The sequence below is a fragment of the Ranitomeya imitator genome, chromosome 4 (assembly GCF_032444005.1).
Source record: "Ranitomeya imitator isolate aRanImi1 chromosome 4, aRanImi1.pri, whole genome shotgun sequence".
Lineage (NCBI taxonomy): Eukaryota > Metazoa > Chordata > Amphibia > Anura > Dendrobatidae > Ranitomeya > Ranitomeya imitator.
The window spans coordinates 411251235-411270990 of NC_091285.1; the positions used below are offsets into that span (position 1 = coordinate 411251235).

The following is a 19756-nucleotide window of genomic DNA, read 5'->3' on the forward strand; positions in this document are numbered from 1 at the left end:
GGATGTAAAGCAATCGCATTAATTTAATATATTTTGTTATAAAAATCTCCACCAACATGTAAAATAGAGAAGCAGCAGATATTTGGGGTCTCCAGTGTATAAGTTGTATGTAAAACTTGAAATATTGTCTGGTGAAGAGAGACACGTTACCCCAGAGCTCCTTCACCACTCTCACACTGCACTAATGCCTTATGGATCAATTCTGACACGTTTTTCAACAATCTTATAAAAAGAGGCAATTTGTTCTACTAAAATACATGTATCTTGAGCTAAACATTATTTTTGTAAGTGGGTTTCATTAAAAATGTAGCACATTTTGCCTTCTATAGCCTCTGGGGCTGCAGAATGAGTTATCGGAGAATCCATCAGTAAGCTTACTCGGATGGTCTAACAGGGAGTCTAAGGGTATGTGCACACGTTGCGGATTCGCAGCAGTTTTCCCTGAGTTTACAGTACTATGTAAACCTATGGAAAACAAAATCCGCAGTGCACATGCTGTGGAAAAAAACGCACGGAAACACAGCATTGTTTATTCTGAAGAATGTCAATTGTTTGTGCGGATTCTGCAGCGTTTTACACCTGCTCCATAATAGGAATCCGCAGGTGTAAAACCGCAGGTGGAATCCGCACAAAAATCGCAGTATATCAGCGGTAATTCCGCAGTGCGGTTTACCTGCGGCTTTACCAAAATCAGTCCAGAAAATCCGCAAAACTTTCCGCAACTTGTGCACATACCCTAAGGGTATGTTCACACGTTCCTGATTTCCATCCTTTTTTTTTTCAGGACTGTTTTTTAAAAAACTGCAGCTCTTGGCAGAAAACGCAGGTCCTTTTTTTTGTCCTTTTTTGATGCGTTTTTTTAATCCTTTTTTTGATCCTTTTTTTTATGCAGTTTTCTATGCAGTTAAAATGGCTGAAAATACCCTACCCCTAACCCTAACCGTACCCCTACCCCTATTCTAACCTTAGTGGGAAAAAAAAAAAAAAAATTTCTTAATTTTTTTTTATTGTCCCTACCTATGGGGGTGACAAAGGGGGGGGGGGTCTCATTTATTATTTTTTTTTATTTTGATCACTGAGATATATATCTCAGTGATCAAAATGTACTTTGGAACGAATCTGCCGGCCGGCAGATTCGGCGGGCGCACTGCATTTTGCAAGATGGCGGCGCCCATGGAGAAGACGGCCGGACAGACACCGGGACGCCGGGTAAGTATAAGGGGGGGAGATTAGGGCACGGGGGGGGCATCGGAGCACTGGGGGGGGCATCGGAGCACGGGGCGGTGGGATTGGAGCACGGGGGAGCGGGATCGGAGCACGGGGGGGCGGCCACACTCCGCCCACGCACTTCCGCCCGCTTCCCCGCACTTCCTGCTGCAGCGGTTCGGCACCACAAACCGCAGTAAAACCCGCAGATATTTTTTTCATCTGCGGGTTTTACTGCGGGTTTGACCTCACAATGGAGGTCAATGGGTGCAGAACCGCTGCGGCTCCGAAAAAAGAAGTGACATGGTACTTCTTTTTTCCCGCAGCTATTCAGCGCGGTTTTTTTTTTTGATTTTCCGCATTGTGGGCACAGCAGTTCCTGTTTTCCATAGGGTACAATGTAATGTACCCTGCATGGAAAACAGCTGCGGACCCGCAGCGGGAAAATCGCGGCAAATCCGCATGAAAAAAAGGATCGTGTGAACATGGCCTAACTCTTCAGCCCCTTTCACACATCAGCTTTTTGCCATCAGTCGTAATCCGTCGAATTTTGAAAAAAACGGATCCGGCGACTGATGCCGTCAGATCTGTTTTTTTTCTAATAGACTTGTATTAGCGATGGATGGCCTCATGTTTCATCCGTCGTTCGCCGGATCCATCGAAAATTGTTTGTCCGGCAGCCGAAGACAACGGGCAAAGTAAATTTTTGTGTACGTCGAAAAAACAGACAGCGACAGATCTATCGCCGTCCGTCGTTTGCTAGAATGGAAGCCTATGGGTGCCGGATCCATTAAATGATGGAATCCGGCGACGGATTCCACTTTTTTTTTTAACTGAGCATGCTCCGATCCAATTGGCCAAAACCGCTAGTCAGATCCGTCCAAAAAATGGATCCGTCCCATCAGTTTTTCACAATCTGCAACGGATGCGTCGAACCAGCAGATTGTGACGGACAGCAAAAACTGATGTGTGAAAGGGGCCTAAGTGTCTCTCAATTTTGATTTGATCTTTAGTCCTAAATCAACTGAATGTACAGGAAAATAAAGTCTGTAGAAATAAAAGATTTTTATTAAAACCCAATTGGAGAAATAATTTTTAGTCCCCAATACTTGTATTAAGAAAAACAAAAAACAAAAGCACAAACAAAAATTGTCCACCGAGAGGTTGCATAGCCGTAAATTGGCCATATATTCTCATCTGTATTAATCCTAATCCAACCACAGATTTTGTGATCTTAATTAATAGTGTAATGAGAATATTTTATGTGGTTAGTTTGGGTCACAAGATCTGAGGTTGAGCGCAGTCAGACAGCCGTATAACCTGGACTATGATTTCACTGCAGTGCCCGGACTGGCCATCGGCCAAGTATGACACCTGCACAGCAATAAAAGCTGTCACGCATGAGTCTGGAGAGCCGACAGCCAGTCCGGGCACTGTGGTACGATCATCGATCAGGTTATATGGCCGTCTGACTGCATCCTTATAAGAATCCACAGATGTCCTGTGGCGTGTGAATTAGCCCTTTCTAGACCTAAGGCATATGGTTCAGGATTAGTGATGAGCGATTGCACTCGTTGCTTGGGTTTTCCCGAGCACGCTCGGGTGGTCTCCGAGTATTTGTGAGTGCTCGGAGTTTTTGTTTTTATTGATGCAGCTGCATGATTTACGGCTGCTAGCCAGCCTGAGTACATGTGGGGGTTGCCAGGTTGCTAGGGAATCCCCACATGCATACAAGCTGTCTATCAGCTGTAAATCATGCAGCTGAGGCAACGAAAACTAAATCTCCGAGCACTCACAAATACTCGGAGACCACCCGAGCGTGCTCAGGAAAACCCGAGGAACGAGTACACTCACTCATCACTATTCAGGATCCATCACTATGTTCCAGACAGGAGAGCAGATTTCTGGAGGACCCAGCCCATCTGTGCAATATTGATTTTATTGAATGCTTCATTTATACATTGCTTTCCCTGCAAACTAAAGCTGATGGCAAGATGGGGGTTGCCGCAATGAGTGTAATGTATTTGAAGGGGTTTTCCAGTTTAAACATTTTAACTTATTCACTTGATAAGTTTCTTGGCCACTTTGAGTATCAATTCTCTACAGGTTTTAGCCAATTTTGAACATTCATGAGGTTTTCATTCTACGAATAGAAACCTGTTGTGGCCACATGACGTACACACAGATGCAGTGCACAGCACCGGAAACACTCATCTGTATACTGTGACAGGCCGGACTGTTAGGTGACCATCACAAGACCCAGACAGAATGATAACCCTATTGGATCGCTTCCTGAAGCCATCATTCACTGACTACATGTAAGAGATCTTGAATATAGTAACAAATTGCTACTCAACATAGATCCCTAGATCACCATTTACAACAAATCAGCTTTACTTGCCATTATTGGGAAACTTCTGATATATGTCAGGATTATGTTAGTGATTGCTTGATGTGTAGAGGACGCAGCCTGAATAATGGGTAGACAAACCAATGTAGGCAGCTAGGTGTAGGATTACAGGAAAAAGCCATCTCAGCGTGGCTTCCAATTGAATCCTTGTAAAGTTGGGGGAAAGGGATAGGGTTACATTTATAGCTGCTTGGATCCATCATGGGCCATTTCGACAAGTGGTCCAAGACAGTGGACTAAAAAGAGGATGGACAGCAGGTGCTACATTCATCAGTCAGGAATGTTGGAGAAGTTCTTCCCACTGAATTGGATTGGAGAACACCTCCCTTTCCAGCCAGAGCTCATAAGTATAATGAAAATCTTCAGGGAGTTCAAGATTTTGTCCCACAACACTCTGTAAACAGTTATCCACTGGGGCAAACTCCCAGTTTGCATTCTTCTCATATCTCCGACTGTTGAAACTCTCGATGTTTCCCCGCAAGGTGCACTCTTCAGCCTGGAAGTCCCAGGGTCTGGCATCTATGTCTAATAAAATAAATAGGAAAAACATGTCAGCAAAAGGATATGCAACTACGCCATTACTAAGAAACATGTACTGTCATGGCCAAAAGTATTGACACCCCTGCAATTCTGTCAGATAATACTCAGTTTCTTCCTGAAAATGATTGCAAACACAAATTCTTTGTTATTAGTATCTTCATTTAATTTGTCCTAAATGAAAAAACACAAGAGAATGAAGCAAAAAGCAAAACATTGATCATTTCACACAAAACTCCAAAAATGGGCCAGACAAAAGTATTGGCACCCTCAGCCTAATACTTGGTTGCACAACCTTTAGCCAAAATAACTGCGACCAACCGCTTCCGGTAACCATCAATGAGTTTCTTACAATGCTCTGCTGGAATTTTAGACCATTCTTCTTTGGCAAACTGCTCCAGGTCCCTGATATTTGAAGGGTGCCTTCTCCAAACTGCCATTTTTAGATCTCTCCACAGGTGTTTATGGGATTCAGGTCTGGACTCATTGCTGGCCACCTTAGAAGTCTCCAGTGCTTTCTCTCAAACCATTTTCTAGTGCTTTTTGAAGTGTGTTTTGGGTCATTGTCCTGCTGAAAGGCCCATGACCTCTGAGGGAGACCCAGCTTTCTCACACTGGGCCCTACATAATGCTGCAAAATTTGTTGGTAGTCTTCAGACTTCATAATGCCATGCACATGGTCAAGCAGTCTAGTGCCAGAGGCAGCAAAGCAACCCCAAAACATCAGGGAACCTCCGCCATGTTTGACTGTAGGGACAGAGTTCTTTTCTTTGAATGCCTCTTTTTTTTTCTCCTGTAAACTCTATGTTGATGCCTTTGCCCAAAAAGCTCTTTATACTTTTGGCCATGACTGTATGGGTGTAAAAGGACCTCTGTATTCAGCTTAGTTATGTGTTGGCAGCCTGGGAAGTCCTGATGTTTGACCCAAAGTCTCACTTCATGTGTTCCCTATCACAAATTGTTCTGTGTGCTACAAGTTTTAGCGCCATCTTACAGCCAGCTATTCCCCCAAATGCTTAAATGATACTTCCACGCAGGACGGGTTTACTGAAGAAAATTTCCCCAGAAGGCAACAGGGGAGTCAGCACAAAGTCATGCTGATTTGGTGGAAACCTTACTCGAGCATTTGCTGCAATGAATCAACTAAAATAAAAAGAAAAGCGATAATTGACTAATTCCAAGTAAGGGTTAAAGCATAACAGTCATTTTAATTTTTCTTTCATAAATCACACAAGATATATTACAAAGTTGCTTACTTTCATATCAGACAAAGTAGATTATTTCTCTTACAGAAATGATCAGTCATTATCCAAATTCTCAACTCTGAGGTAATTTTTATTTACCGTATATACTCGAGTATAAGCCGACCCGAGTATAAGCCGACCCCCCTAATTTTGCCACAAAAAACTGGGAAAACTTATTGACTCGAGTATAAGCCTAGGGTGGAAATGCAGCATTTACCGGTGAATTTCAAAAATAAAAATAGATCATTATTTCCCCATAGCTGTGCCACATAGTGCTCTGCACCGTTCATATTGCCCCATAGATGCTGCACAGATGCCCCATATAGTGCTGTGTGCCGTTCATATTGCCCCATAGATGCTGCACAGATGCCCCATATAGTGCTGTGTGCCGTTCATACTGCCCCATAGATGCTGCACAGATGCCCCATATAGTGCTGTGTGCCGTTCATACTGCCCCATAGATGCTGCACAGATGCCCCATATAGTGCTGTGTGCCGTTCATACTGCCCCATAGATGCTGCACAGATGCCCCATATAGTGCTGTGTGCCGTTCATACTGCCCCATAGATGCTGCACAGATGCCCCATATAGTGCTGTGTGCCGTTCATACTGCCCCATAGATGCTGCACAGATGCCCCATATAGTGCTGTGTGCCGTTCATACTGCCCCATAGATGCTGCACAGATGCCCCATATAGTGCTGTGTGCCGTTCATACTGCCCCATAGATGCTGCACAGATGCCCCATATAGTGCTGTGTGCCGTTCATACTGCCCCATAGATGCTGCACAGATGCCCCATATAGTGCTGTGTGCCGTTCATACTGCCCCATAGATGCTGCACAGATGCCCCATATAGTGCTGTGTGCCGTTCATACTGCCCCATAGATGCTGCACAGATGCCCCATATAGTGCTGTGTGCCGTTCATACTGCCCCATAGATGCTGCACAGATGCCCCATATAGTGCTGTGTGCCGTTCATACTGCCCCATAGATGCTGCACAGATGCCCCATATAGTGCTGTGTGCCGTTCATACTGCCCCATAGATGCTGCACATCTGTGCTGCCGCTGCTGCTGCTGCAATAAAAAAAAACAAAACACACACTCACCTCTCTTGATTGCAGCTCCCAGCGTCCGGTCCCGGCGCCTCCATCTTCCCGGCGTCTCTGCTCTGACTGATCAGGCAGAGGGCGCCGCGCACACTATACGCGTCATCGTGCCCTCTGCCTGAACAGTCAGAGCGCAGACGCCGGGAAGATGGAGGCGCCGGGGAGATGGAGCGGCGCCCGGCGGCTGGAACGTGGACAGGTAAATATAACATACTCACCTAGTCCCAGCGATCCTCGCGCTGTCCCTGCCTTCCTCCCCGTCTTCTGTGCTGCAGCCTCTTCCTGTCAGCGGTCACCGACACCGCTGATTAGAGAAATGAATAGGCGGCTCCACCCCTATGGGAGGTGGAGCCGCCTATTCATTTCTGTAATGAGCGGTCCCACGTGACCGCTGAAGAGGGGAAGAAGCTGCAGCACAGAAGACGGGGAGGAAGGCAGGGACAGCGCGAGGATCGCTGGGACTAGGTAAGTATACCTCAGCGCCCTCACCCCCTCACCTGCCGACCCCACCGCTACCGTGACTCGAATATAAGCCGAGAGGGGCACTTTCAGCCCAAAAATTTGGGCTGAAAATCTCAGCTTATACTCGAGTATATACGGTAATCGTATGAACATATATTTTAACATCATACAAGAATGAATAAGGCTGGGTTCCCATTGCGTTATGGGAACGCGCTTAACGGACAGCGTTGCACGGCGAAATTAACGCCGTGCAACGCGTCCGTTAGCACGCCCATTCACGGCAATGGGAACGCGCAGCACTAGCGCGTGCCATGTTCAGCACGCGCTAGCGACGTGCCGGTGTTTCCTGGCACGCCGTGGACGCTGCTCGCAGCGTCCGAGGCGCGCCCGCGGTCCGTTCCCCGCTCTCGCAGATCTGCGAGAGCGGGGACGTTACCGCGACCCCAGGACGCGGCCCCATTAAAAACATTGCGTTAGCGCAACCCGCTAGCGCTAAACGGGTTGCACTAACGCAATGTGACCCTAGCCTTACAAACAATAAACAGCGGTTGAAAAGGAACAGAAATCAGAGTCGAATATTGAGATTTTCTATATATACAATAACATTGCCATTTCCAGTGTAGAAATCATTCTCGTCATCCGTGTAAGATCTGAGGGGACATTCCTCAACAGTGTGCTGAATTGTTTGACGGTCAGCTCCACAGTCACAGGCAGGAGAGTCACATTTTCCCCACTTATGCATAAGATCTGCACAGACATTAATGTTTGTTCTGATACGATTCAGAGTGACCCAGGTTTTCCTTGGTAGATTGAAGCCTCGTGGTGGATATTGTAAGTGAGGAAACGTTTGAAGCTCACCGTCTACTGCACTGACCCAAAGTTCTCGCTATTTCTCTTCTAAATTAAAGTCTGAGGTAAAATCTGTATTCAGTGAAGACATTTTCCCATTACTGAGATAGGAGATGGCGGCTGCTAGGAGGAGCTGGAGACAGAGCTTGTCCCCCTGCTATCTACATAGGAGATAGAATCTCATCAATAGTAACTGCTATCTCCTATGTAGATAGCAGGGGGATGAGCTCTGTCTCCAGCTCCTCCTAGCAGCCGCCATCTCCTATCTAAGTAATGGGAAAAGATACTGTAAAGAGAAAGAAGCAAAATTTGTCTGATAAGATATATTCCAAAGTTGCTTATTTTCATATTTATTTATGAAAGAAAAATTTAAAATGACGATTATTCTAAATGGTAAACGCTAAACTTCCATATTAACCCATGACCTCCATGTATCACTTTTAGCAGTACATTATTTTTTTCATACAAAAGCACCAGAAGCATGGAGTATTAAATTCGGTCACTAACCACACCACCAACCAGAGTACAAATCTATGATGTAATTTGTGCCGAATAATTGGGTTATTTTGCTGTTTTTGTAGGAGACACCAACACACTGAGAAAACGTATTTTAGAAATCCTGAGCTTGCGCCTGGGGTTATAGTACTGAATGGAAAAGACGGTCATGTGTGCTTTGCCTACAGAAACCAAGAATCTGAAAGGAATTAAATGAATGCTCAAGGGAAGTTTACACTGTTGCTAGTTCCTTACCATTGCCGTAAGCCCAGTCATCATTCATCCTGTGGCGCACCATTTGGTAGATAGCAGACATGGTTTTCATGTTGCTTTTTCTCCACTGTCGTCCGAGGTATTTTGTCTGGAGCTTCAGAAGTTTTAGCACATATAACTGCATCATTGCCTGCTTAACCTTCAGTGCACGTTTTAGAATGGGGGCAGATTTAAATACCACCAACATCTGACAACAGAAGATGACAAATGGTAAAGAGCATATAACCACCACTAATAATTACCGCATCTTTAATTACCAAGAAACTATTATTTCCACAGTGGAGGAGATCTTCCCTACATCTGTGTCCTAAAACACAATATCAAGAATACATCAAAATGGCTTAAATGTAGTTAAAACAGCTGTCCGGAATCTAAAGCGCCCCATACACAAGATTGCTGTTGGCTCAACGATTGTCTCTTAGATTTTGATCGCTACGACGGCACGATTCGTGACGTTCCAGCGATATACTTACGATCTCGCAGTGTCTGACACGCTCCTGCGATCAGGGACCCCGCTGAGAATCGTACGTCGTAGTAGATCGTTTGAAACTTTCTTTCGTCGTCTAGTGTCCCGCTGTGGCGGCATGATCGCATGGTGTAACAAAGGTGTGCACGATATTGTATACGATGTGCGCATAGTAACCAACAGCTTCTACATCGCAAATACGTCGTGAAGTTATCGCTCCAGCGTCGTGCATTGCAAAGTGTGACAGCAGTCTACGACGCTGGAGCGATATTGTTACGATGCTGGAGCGTCACGGATCGTGCCGTCGTAGTGATCAAAATGCCACTGTGTGACGGTACCCTTAATATATACTTACCTTGTAATGTCTTCACATCCTGTTCCGTCCAGATGTGTCTGGATCCCAGAATTCCAACAGGGGGAAGTTCACCGACCTCCAAATTGGGACACCCAAGTGATGGGTGTCTCAATATGGAAACTGCTGGTGGTACCAGCCTCTTGCACGGTACCACCAGAGGAACACCTTCGTACCACACACACACACACACTGTATAAGCCCTACGCGGCAACTTACGCGGTACCACCAGCAGATCACCGTCACGAGCACGCCGCAATCAGCCGAATGATTCACTGACAGCTGCCATCTTTGTACAGGAGGAGCGAATGCGCAGTTTTAATGTGACCACCGCTATCTGTCTGCACAAAGATGGTGGCGGTCTGATTTACTGCGCCTGCTCCTCAATAGGAATCCGTATAAAGACCGCAGGTAAAACGCAGTGCATTTTACCGGAGGATTTTGCAAAAAAACGGTGCGGAAAATCCTCACACGAATCCACGTGTGCACATAGCCTTAAGCTACTTTCACACTAGCGTCGGATTCGGCCCGTCGCATTGCGTCGGGCCGAGATTCCGACGCTAGCGTTTGATGCGCCGCACAACGGGTGCAGCGGATGCATTTCTCCGGCGCATCCGCTGCCCCATTGTGAGGTGCGGGGAGATGGGGGCGGAGTTCCGGCCGCGCATGCGCGGTCGGAAAAAGCGGTCCGTCGGTAGCAAAAAACGTTACATTTAACGTTTTTTGCTCCCGGCGGTCCGCCACAACACGGCGCAACCGTCGCACGGTGTGTCAATACGTCGCAATGCGTCGGTAATGTTACTCTATGGGGCAAAAACGCATCCTGCAAACAACTTTGCAGGAAGCGTTTTTTCCCCTAAACGACGCATTGTGACGTATTAAAAAAAACGCCAGTGTGAAAGTAGCCTTATATAGACAGATGTGTGCCTTTCCAAATCAAGTCCTATCAGTTTAGTTAAACACAGCTGGACTTCAATGAAGGAGTAGAACCATCTCAAGGAGGATCACAAGGAAATGGACAGCATGTAACAAATATGAGTGTCTGAGCAAAGGGTCTGAATACTTATGACCATGTGTTATCTCAGTTTTTCTTTTTTTATTAAAATTTGCAAACATTTCTACATTTGTTTTTTTTTTCAGTCAAGATTAGGTGCAGAGTGTACATTAATGTGAAAAAATAGCTTTTTTGAATTTACCAAATGACTGCAATGAAACAGAGTGAAAAGTTTAAAGGGGTCTGAATACTTTCTGTATATATATACATACAAAGAAAAAAAGAGGCAGCACTCCATAATAAAGTGAAAAAAAGTGGAAGGTTTTAATCGACCCACATAGCCGGGCGACGTGAGAAAGGCTCAGATGGAGCTGAAACGTCGCCCGGCTATGTGGGTCGATTAAAACCTTCCACTTTTTTTCACTTTATTATGGAGTGCTGCCTCTTTTTTTCTTTGTGAATTTGGTGCAATCGTTGGACTGGTTGCCTGGGGCCTTGCACCCGAAGATAAGTACTTAAGTTGTGCTGTTCCCTATATATATATATATTATATATATATATATATATATATATATATATACACACACACACAGTACAGACCAAAGTTTGGACACCTTGTCATTTAAAGATCTTTCTGTATTTTCATGACTATGAAAATTGTACAATATACAAAAAAGGTTGCACTCTATCTTGCTAAAGCATGTCTAATATGAATAGCAAAAATGGCTTTTGAACATTAGGAAAATATTTGAGAGACGCTTTGCACAGAATTAGATCAAAAAGTGTGAGCCCATCAACTATCGTCAAGGTGGTCAGGGACCCATCAGTTTAATGAGACCACCTTGATGATGGTTGATAGGCTCACACTATTTGATCAAATTCTGTGCAAAGCGTCTCTCAAATATTTTCCTAATGTTCAAAGCCATTTTGCTATTCATATTTCATATTAAGACATGCTTTGGCACGATAGAGTGCAACCTTTTTTGTATATGGTGTATGGAGGTAGCTGCTCCTGGTATGCACCTATTCACACTAATTTGGATGTGCCAGTCGCTTTTCTGTCATTCATATGAAAATTGTACATTTACACTGAAGGCATCAAAACTATGAATTAACACATGTGGAATTATATACTTAACAAAAAAGTGTGAAACAACTGAAATTATGTCTTATATTCCAGGTTCTTCTATGTAGCCACCTTTTGCTTTGATGACTGCTTTGCACACTCTTGGCATTCTCTTGATGAGCTTCAAGAGGTAGTCACCGGAAATGGTTTTCACTTCACAGGTGCGCCCTGTCAGGTTTAATAAGTGGGATTTCTTGCCTTATAAATGGGGTTGGGAACATCAGTTGTGTTGAGCAGAAGTCTGGTGGATACACAGCTGATAGTCCTACTGAATAGACTGTTAGCTGCTTTTTTTCTTGCCATAATACAAATTCTAAGTAAAGAAAAAAAAAAAAAAAGAGTGGCCATCATTACTTTAAGAAATGAAGGTCAGTCAGTCCTAAAAATTGGGAAAACTTTGAAAGTGTCCCCAAACCATCAAGCGCTACAAAGAAACTGGCTCACATGAGGACCGCCCCTGGAAAGGAAGACCAAGAGTCACCTCTGCTTCTGAGGATAAATTTATACTAGTCACCAGCCTCAGAAATCTCAGGTTAACAGCAGCTCAGATTAGAGACCAGGTCAATGTCACACAGAGTTCTAGCAGCAGACACATCTCTACAACAACTGTTAAGAGGAGACTTTGTGCAGCAGGCCTTCATGGTAAAATAGCTGCTAGGAAACCACTGCTAAGTTCAGGCAACAAGCAGAAGAGACTTGTTTGGGCTAAAGAACACAAGGAATGGACATTAGACCAGTGGAAATCTGTGCTTTGGTCTGATGAGTCCAAATTTGAGATCTTTGGTTCCAACCACCGGGTCTTTGTGCGACGCAGAAAAGGTGAACGGATGGACTCTACATGCCTGGTTCCCACCGTGAAGCATGGAGGAGGCGGTGTAATGGTGTGGGGGTGCTTTTCTGGTGACACGGTTGGGGATTTATTCAAAATTGAAGGCATACTGAACCAGCATGGCTACAACAGCATATTGCAGCAGCATGCTATTCCATCCTGTTTGCGTTTAGTTGGACCATCATTTATTTTTCAACAGGACAATGACCCCAAACACACCTCCAGCCTGTGTAAGGGCTATTTGACCAAGAAGGAGAGTGATGGGGTGCTACGCCAGATGACCTGGCCTCCACAGTCACCAGACCTGAACCCAATCGAGATGGTTTGGGGTGAGCTGGACCGCAGAGTGAAGGCAAAAGGGCCAACAAGTGCTAAGCATCTCTGGGAACTCCTTCAAGATTGTTGAAAGACCATTTCCGGTGACTACCTATTGAAGCTCATCAAGAGAATGCCAAGAGTGTGCAAAGCAGTCATCAAAGCAAAAGGTGGCTACTTTGAAGAACCTAGAATATAAGACATATTTTCAGTTGTTTCACACTTTTTTGTTAAGTATATAATTCCACATGTGTTAATTCATAGTTTTGATGCCTTCAATGTGAATTTACAATTTTCATAGTCATGAAAATACAGAAAAATCGTTAAATGAGAAGGTGTGTCCAAACTTTTGGTCTGAACTGTACACATAGAATAGATATAAAGATGTTAGTCACATATATGATTAGTGCAGTGAGTGTGCAGCTTACTGTACATGTATTTAATTAATAAATGATTATTTTGTGAAAAAAATAGCGTGGGCTCCTGTGTAATTTTACAAACCAGCAGAAGGAAACCCTAAGGCTGTGGAGGTGATGTTTATAGCCTGGGAAGGGGTTAATACTTATTTAGCTTCCCAGGCTTTTAATATCAACTCACAGCTGTATAAATAGCCATTAATGGCTATTAAAATGGGGGATCCCCCCCAAAAAAGCCATAGGGTCCCTCTATAATAACCAGCAAATGCAAGACAGACAGCTGCGGGCTGATATTATTAACCTAGGAAGGGGCCATGGATATTGCCCCCCAGGTAAAAAAACATCAGCTCTCAGCCGCCCCAGATATCCAAGATGTGCCAAGTCTGGCACGTAGCCTCAGTCTTCCGACTCTCCCTGATGTGATGGCAAATGCGGTAATAGTCGGGGGATTGATGTCACCTTTGTATTGTCAGGTGACATCAAGCCAACAGGTCAGTAATAGAGAGGCATCTATAAGACGCCCCCATTACTAACTCCATAGTCATATTGTATAAAAACACAGACATCCAGAATAAAGTCCTTTAGTTGAAAGAATGACACAGGCTCCTTTAATAAATCTTAATTATACCATACTTAATGCATCACCCATTCCAGTGACACCATTGTCTTCTACAAGGGAATTAAAATAACAAACCTTTCCGCTGAAAAGAAAATCCATTTGTCCCACAACAGGTCTAGCTCTGCTACACCTAGATGGCAGACTGTGTGGTTGCATGATGCGACTATACTGCCTGTCATCCAGCAGAGACACTGAGCAGCGTCTGCTACCGCTGCTCAGTGTCTGCTGGTGAACTCCTATGACGTCAACGCAAGCGTGGACATGTTCTGAAGCCCGCAGTGCCGTCAGAATGGTTCTAGAAGTTTACAGGTAATGAACTCACTTCACCTAACTGTTGTCAGCGCGAGTGTGGTGGGGGAAATTTCTAATGGAACTCGCGCTGTCGTCCCATCAAAAATACAATGGAACGTGGCGTTTATGGTGTACAAAAAAAAATTAACATATGAAACAACCCTTAGACTGATGGGAGGAGTGCTCAACCTACCAAGGATAAAGTCAATAGGTTTTTGAGGCAAGAGACGTATATTTGGCAGAGTAGGGTCCCAGCAAAGAAAGGGACGACTTGTCTTGGCTGGTGGGCACATGCAAATTGCCCAATTTATAAGCCAAGTAGCAGCAATGTGGATTAAAATTAATATATTCAATGTTTTCTTGTTATGTTATGCAACGTTTGCTGCTGCACTCTTCAGTGTGTATATAATGCACAGATTGCAGACAAGGGGCCGTGTGAACCTCCTGTGTCTGCAGTTCACTCACCATAGTACGGGAATGCTTCCATTTAGTGAGCTTGTTTAGGACCCTCAGCAAATTAATGCAGGAAAATAGATTTCTCCAGCAAAACTGATTATTGTCTCCAGACTCCTGTATGATGGAAACAAAGCAGAATACATTATTCTTATGTCCTTGTCACAGTTCTGCAATATTTTTTTTTTACTAGTACATAAAAAGTAAGTAACAACTAAGGTCTTTTTACATTTGCTTTTATTTTGGAGACTGAAAAGTAATTGTAATATCACAAACATTGCTTGCCCAAGCTACTAACAGTCTATATTTCTTAATATATCAAGTACAAAGAAACAATTAGACATTTTCTACAATTACAAATTATATATGCAATGGAGATTCTATCATAAAATGTGGCCCCATCACAGTGCATAAAAACAAAGGACACACCTAAACCAAATACACTGGCGTATTCCTAATGCATCCATTGCACCATCAGCAAATGGCCACTTGGTGGCAGCAAATTATCTTTTTTCTCGAAAGATATTTATATGCAGAGACAGAGATATCTCTATCTATACACAGCTTCTTAGGCTACGTTCACATTAGCGTTGCGTCGGGCGCAGCCGCGGCGACGCATGCATCATGCGCCCCTATATTTAACATGGGGGCGCATGGACATGCGTTGTCTTGCGTTTTGTGACGCATGCATCATTTTTGACTCAAGCGTCAGGGCGCAGAGGACGCAGCAAGTTGCTTTTTTTTTTTTTTTTTTTTTTTACATCCAAAAGCAAGCCAAAAATGGACGCATGCGTCACAAAACCATGCGTTTTTGCATGCGTTGCGTCACCGACGCAACACACAACAACGCAAATGTGCAACACACAACAACGCAAATGTGAACGTACCCTTAGTAAAGTAAATAGGAGGCCATCATCACAGAATGACTTATTGTTTCAAATTTTAAAATCTGTTTTTTTATTGCACATGTATTCTTTAATTTTGATGTTCTTTTCATTTCATGATCTTTATTTTAAAAAAAATAATAATGTATAGCAATCTTTTAATTTATGCAGTAGCCAATGGGGCTTTTTTAGATTACTAATTCCTGTAATTTCAAAATAACTTTTCAGCAGGATCCTTATTTTCAGGTGCAGGATTGTAATGACAGGTGACACCTCTATACACAGCTGATAATAGTTGATATCACAGCTGACCCTGCTCTCTCCCCCTTCACAATGACCTTTGCAAACGCTCATTATATGTTTCAATAGAAAAGATAGCAGCAATGGTCAAACCCTAACTATCCTATGTACATGTGTTGTTTCCTGAAAGAACAGGAAGTTAAAGTCTTAAAAAAGCCCCAGTGGCCAATGCAAATATTGCAAGATTACTTTTTTTTTTCTTACTAAAGATTGCGATATGAAAAAAAATTGGCACCCATAAAATAAAATACAATTTTCTTAGGACAGCTTTCCTTTAAGTAAGAAAACCATCAGACCAAGAGGGATAGAGGATACTGCCATTACAATTAGCAGAGGTTTAATTAAGCCATCATAGGCTAGGGCTATATTGCAACTTTGGTTGCTTGACTTTTAGTCCAAGCCAAATCACAGACAGATCGCAGTGAGACTGCAGTCACATTCAACCTGAATTTTGCGACCCTCAGGTCATTGTTGCATTAGGTGAAATGCGACCCCATTTACAGTCAGATGCAATGCTGCAGCGAATCATTGTGATCACCATGTAGCCCTAGCCTTACCCATAAAACATCAGAAAAATAAGTACAAAAGACAGTGCTCATCTTGCATAAGAAAATGGCTCTGGATATAAAGTTGCTGTCATCTACAGATCTCTTACCAGGCTTTCTGCTGTTAGTTCAGGCAACTCATGGACAACACATGATGGGAACTCCAAGATAGAAATACTAAGAAACCAAGGAAAAAACACAAAAAATAACATGTATTGTAATATTTGGGGATTACTACCGTATATAGATCTAGGACTGCTCACAGCTTTAATTTAATAATCTTTGAAAGAAAAGTGGTGCCGGCTTAATCACTGCTCACATTCACAGTTCTGCATTTCTGCTGCCTGCAAACACTAACAGCGCTCAAGTGTAAATGGTAGCTTTCCTGAATTAATAGGTCTACACATATAAGTACAGAATCTGCAGAGCTTAAGTATGAGAGATTAGGGCCTTAAGTAAAATCTAACTGATAGAAATGTAACCCATGTTCTCTGTGGTAAGGGTTGGGTGCATGTTTTGGTTTTCGGACCACCAATAATGGTCCAACCACAGATCCCCATAATCCGGTTAGGTCGGGTCCTTAGACCTGCAGTCAGTCCATGAATTGCATCTGTATTATGATCGTGTCAAACTAGTACAAGGCAAAGCACGACAATTTCATGCCAACTTTGCCCACACAAAAGCTTAAATCAAGTGAAACTTAAAAGGGAATCAGGCGCCATGTTTGTGCAATCTGATCTAATAGTATGGGCATAAAGGTTATCGACTGCTGAGGCGGGTCCTACCTGTATGTCTCATATCAGATGCCCTGTTGTGGAGACATCTTTTACCACTTTATATAAATGACCTCTTCCAGGCTCCGGGGAGGACGCGGTCCAGAAGAGAATGCTGCCGTCTCGCTTCATAAGCATAGATTTCTCCTCCCATCTCATCACTGGGTCTCTGACATCAGGTCTGCGTCCGGAAATGCCACCCCTGTGCATTCTGACTGCTGTCACTCCTCTTCAGTATTCTGCCCTTCCATGCGCAGGCGCCAGAGAGTCACTAACTTCCGCTCCCAGTGTTCTCCAGCACCCTACACAGTAAGTGTGTCATGTGCACCTCTTCTGTGTGCCGGAGAACACTGGGAGTAGAAGTTACAGGGACTCTCCGGTGTCTGCGCATGGAAGGGCGGAACACTGAAGAGGAGTGACCGCAGTCAGAATGCGCAGGGGCGGCATTTCCGGCCGCTCACCTGATGTCACAGATGAGAGGGGAGGAGACATCGAGGATAATGAAGCGAGGCAGCACCGTTACCTTCAGGGCAGCGTACGACCCATAGCCTGGAAGAGGTCATTTACATAGCGATAAAAGAGGATTTCTCCACAACAACACATCTGATATGAAACACACAGGGAGGACTTTTTTCAACCTATATTAAAAAGGTCAGATCGCTCAAATGTGACAAATCCAGTCAGCACATTATTACATATGAAAGTAATGATATGAATGTACAGACACTTTTACCACAATAAGAAGGATATCTCTCTTTATAGAGATCAGATATGCCAGTCACAAGAAATTTATGGTACAAGCCATCTGTAAAATCAGGCCAGAAGTGCACTGGTTAATGTACTTATGCCCAATAAAAAGAAGGTACATCACTACTTCCATAATGTAAAAGCCTTCTGACCGGTGGCCTTTCATAGTTTCTTTATATAGTTCCGTTTTGACAGCAGCTTCTCCCCAGGGAACACGATGTATGGTGAAAAGTAACACGATCTTTAAATAACACTTTGTAAAAGAAGAGGTAATGGACCATCCACAACGTGCTTTGTATTGGACCAAAAGAACAACACCATTTCATTTAGCTACATAAGTAACAGCAATCTAGTGGAGAGTTTATAATGAGAAGACAGAAGTACATCATGTACTGTACAGCGTCCCCAGGGATCACATCCGCCTACAATGGACTATTGCAACCGGAGATCTCATCCATTTACTGCCACACTGCGCCAGATACAACTGTCTGAAGGGCTCCATCTATCATAATCTGCAATCAGCAGGTGACCGTGACCAACAAACCAGTGCAAGCCAATAATGGGCTCTGTATTATGACTGGCAGGCTAGTAGCGCTATATGTCCTGTGCTGCCCTCTATCCATGTCTGGCAAGCTATTCTTTGGCTACGAAATGAGGATGGCTTTGTCATTTGTCACTGAGCTCTAAATATGTTTCTATATTGAGGATCCTGTACAATGCATAGTTTCCAGCAGCTATTTCTGATTTTAACCCCTTATCATGAAAGCCTATTTTTCAGTCGCTTCTTTGGGGAACACAGATTTCTATGCTGCCACCAAGAATACATCTTCGATATATACAAAAAAAAAAAAAAAAAGCTGACTCCTCACCAATAGGTTGTTCCCTGGGCAGCCAACACTCAGCTATTCAGTTGAGACTAGTGTCACTGCCCGAGTGGAGTGTGCTCTGATCCCAGCCGGAACGACCATGCCCTTGACGCAGTAGGCTTCCTGAATAGCCGATCGTATCCACCTGGCTATGGTCGATCTTGACGCAGCTAATCCCTTCCTGCGACCCTCAGGGAGGACGAACAGCGCATCCGTCTGCCGAAAAGGTGCCGTCCGTGAAATGTACCTTCTAAGCGCTCTCACTAGGTCTAGCGTAAGGAGAGCTTTTTCCACACGATGTGTTGGCGCCGGGCAAAAGGAACGCAAGAATGTCCTCGTTAATGTGAAACGAGGAGACCACCTTTGGCAAAAAAGAAGGAGCTGGCCTAAGCACCACCTTATCCTGATGGAACTGTAAATACGGAGCCTGGCATGATAGAGCCGCCAGTTCTGAGACCCGCCTAATGGAAGTTATGGCCACCAAGAACACGACTTTCCAGGAAAGGTAAGTTAAAGAGACATCCTGAAGAGGTTCAAAAGGAATTCCCTGCAAGGCACTTAAGACCATGTTAAGGTCCCAAGCATCCAGGGGGGCCTTGTAAGGTGGTACCATGTGAGCGACTCCCTGTAAGAAAGTCTTCACCTGTAGATTGGTAGCGATCTTGTGCTGAAAAAGAACTGACAAGGCAGATATTTGTCTTCTGAGGGTACTTGGTGCAAGCCCTGAATCCAGGCCAGCTTGGAGAAAAGCTAGAATGTTAGGGATAGAGAAACGTAGTGGGGGAAGCTCATGCTTTCTGCACCAAGAAAGGAAAACCTTCTAGGTGTGATGATAAATACGAGCGGAGACGGATTTCCGGGCACTAATCATAGCAGCGGCTACCTTCTGGGAAAACTCGGCCTGAGTTAGAATCCAAGATTCAATGGCCAGGCTGTTAAACACAGGGCCCGTAAGTTCTGGTGGTAGATCGGGCCCTGAGACAGGTGATCCGGGCGCTCTGGAAGCCGCCAGGGAATTTCGGCGAGCAGCTGCACTAGGTCTGCGTACCATGACCGACGAGGCCAATCTGGGGCGACCAGGATTACTGGGACTCCATCTGTCTTGACCTTCCTGACTACCTTCGGGAGAAGTGCCAGAGGGGGAAACCGATATGGGAGACAAACTGGTTCCAAGGTAGAACCAAAGCGTCCACGGCA

The 19756-nt window shown here is 44.3% G+C and overlaps 1 protein-coding gene across 2 annotated transcripts in view; it reads right to left on the reverse strand.

Moving 5' to 3' along the window:
• Nucleotides 1-2252: 2252 nt before the first annotated feature.
• STRIP2 (striatin interacting protein 2) overlaps nt 2253-19756 on the reverse strand; it is a 166013-nt gene continuing 148509 nt past the window's right edge. Inside the window, exons 18-21 of one of the 2 annotated variants that reach the window (XM_069765403.1) lie at nt 16284-16350; nt 14457-14561; nt 8566-8770; nt 2253-4141 (exon numbers count right to left, since the gene is read on the reverse strand). In XM_069765403.1, coding sequence (XP_069621504.1) covers nt 3891-4141; nt 8566-8770; nt 14457-14561; nt 16284-16350 — 628 coding nt within the window. In that variant the 3' untranslated portion in view covers nt 2253-3890. The remainder of the gene's footprint in view (nt 4142-8565; nt 8771-14456; nt 14562-16283; nt 16351-19756) is intronic. The other variant, XM_069765404.1, reaches the window with a different exon arrangement.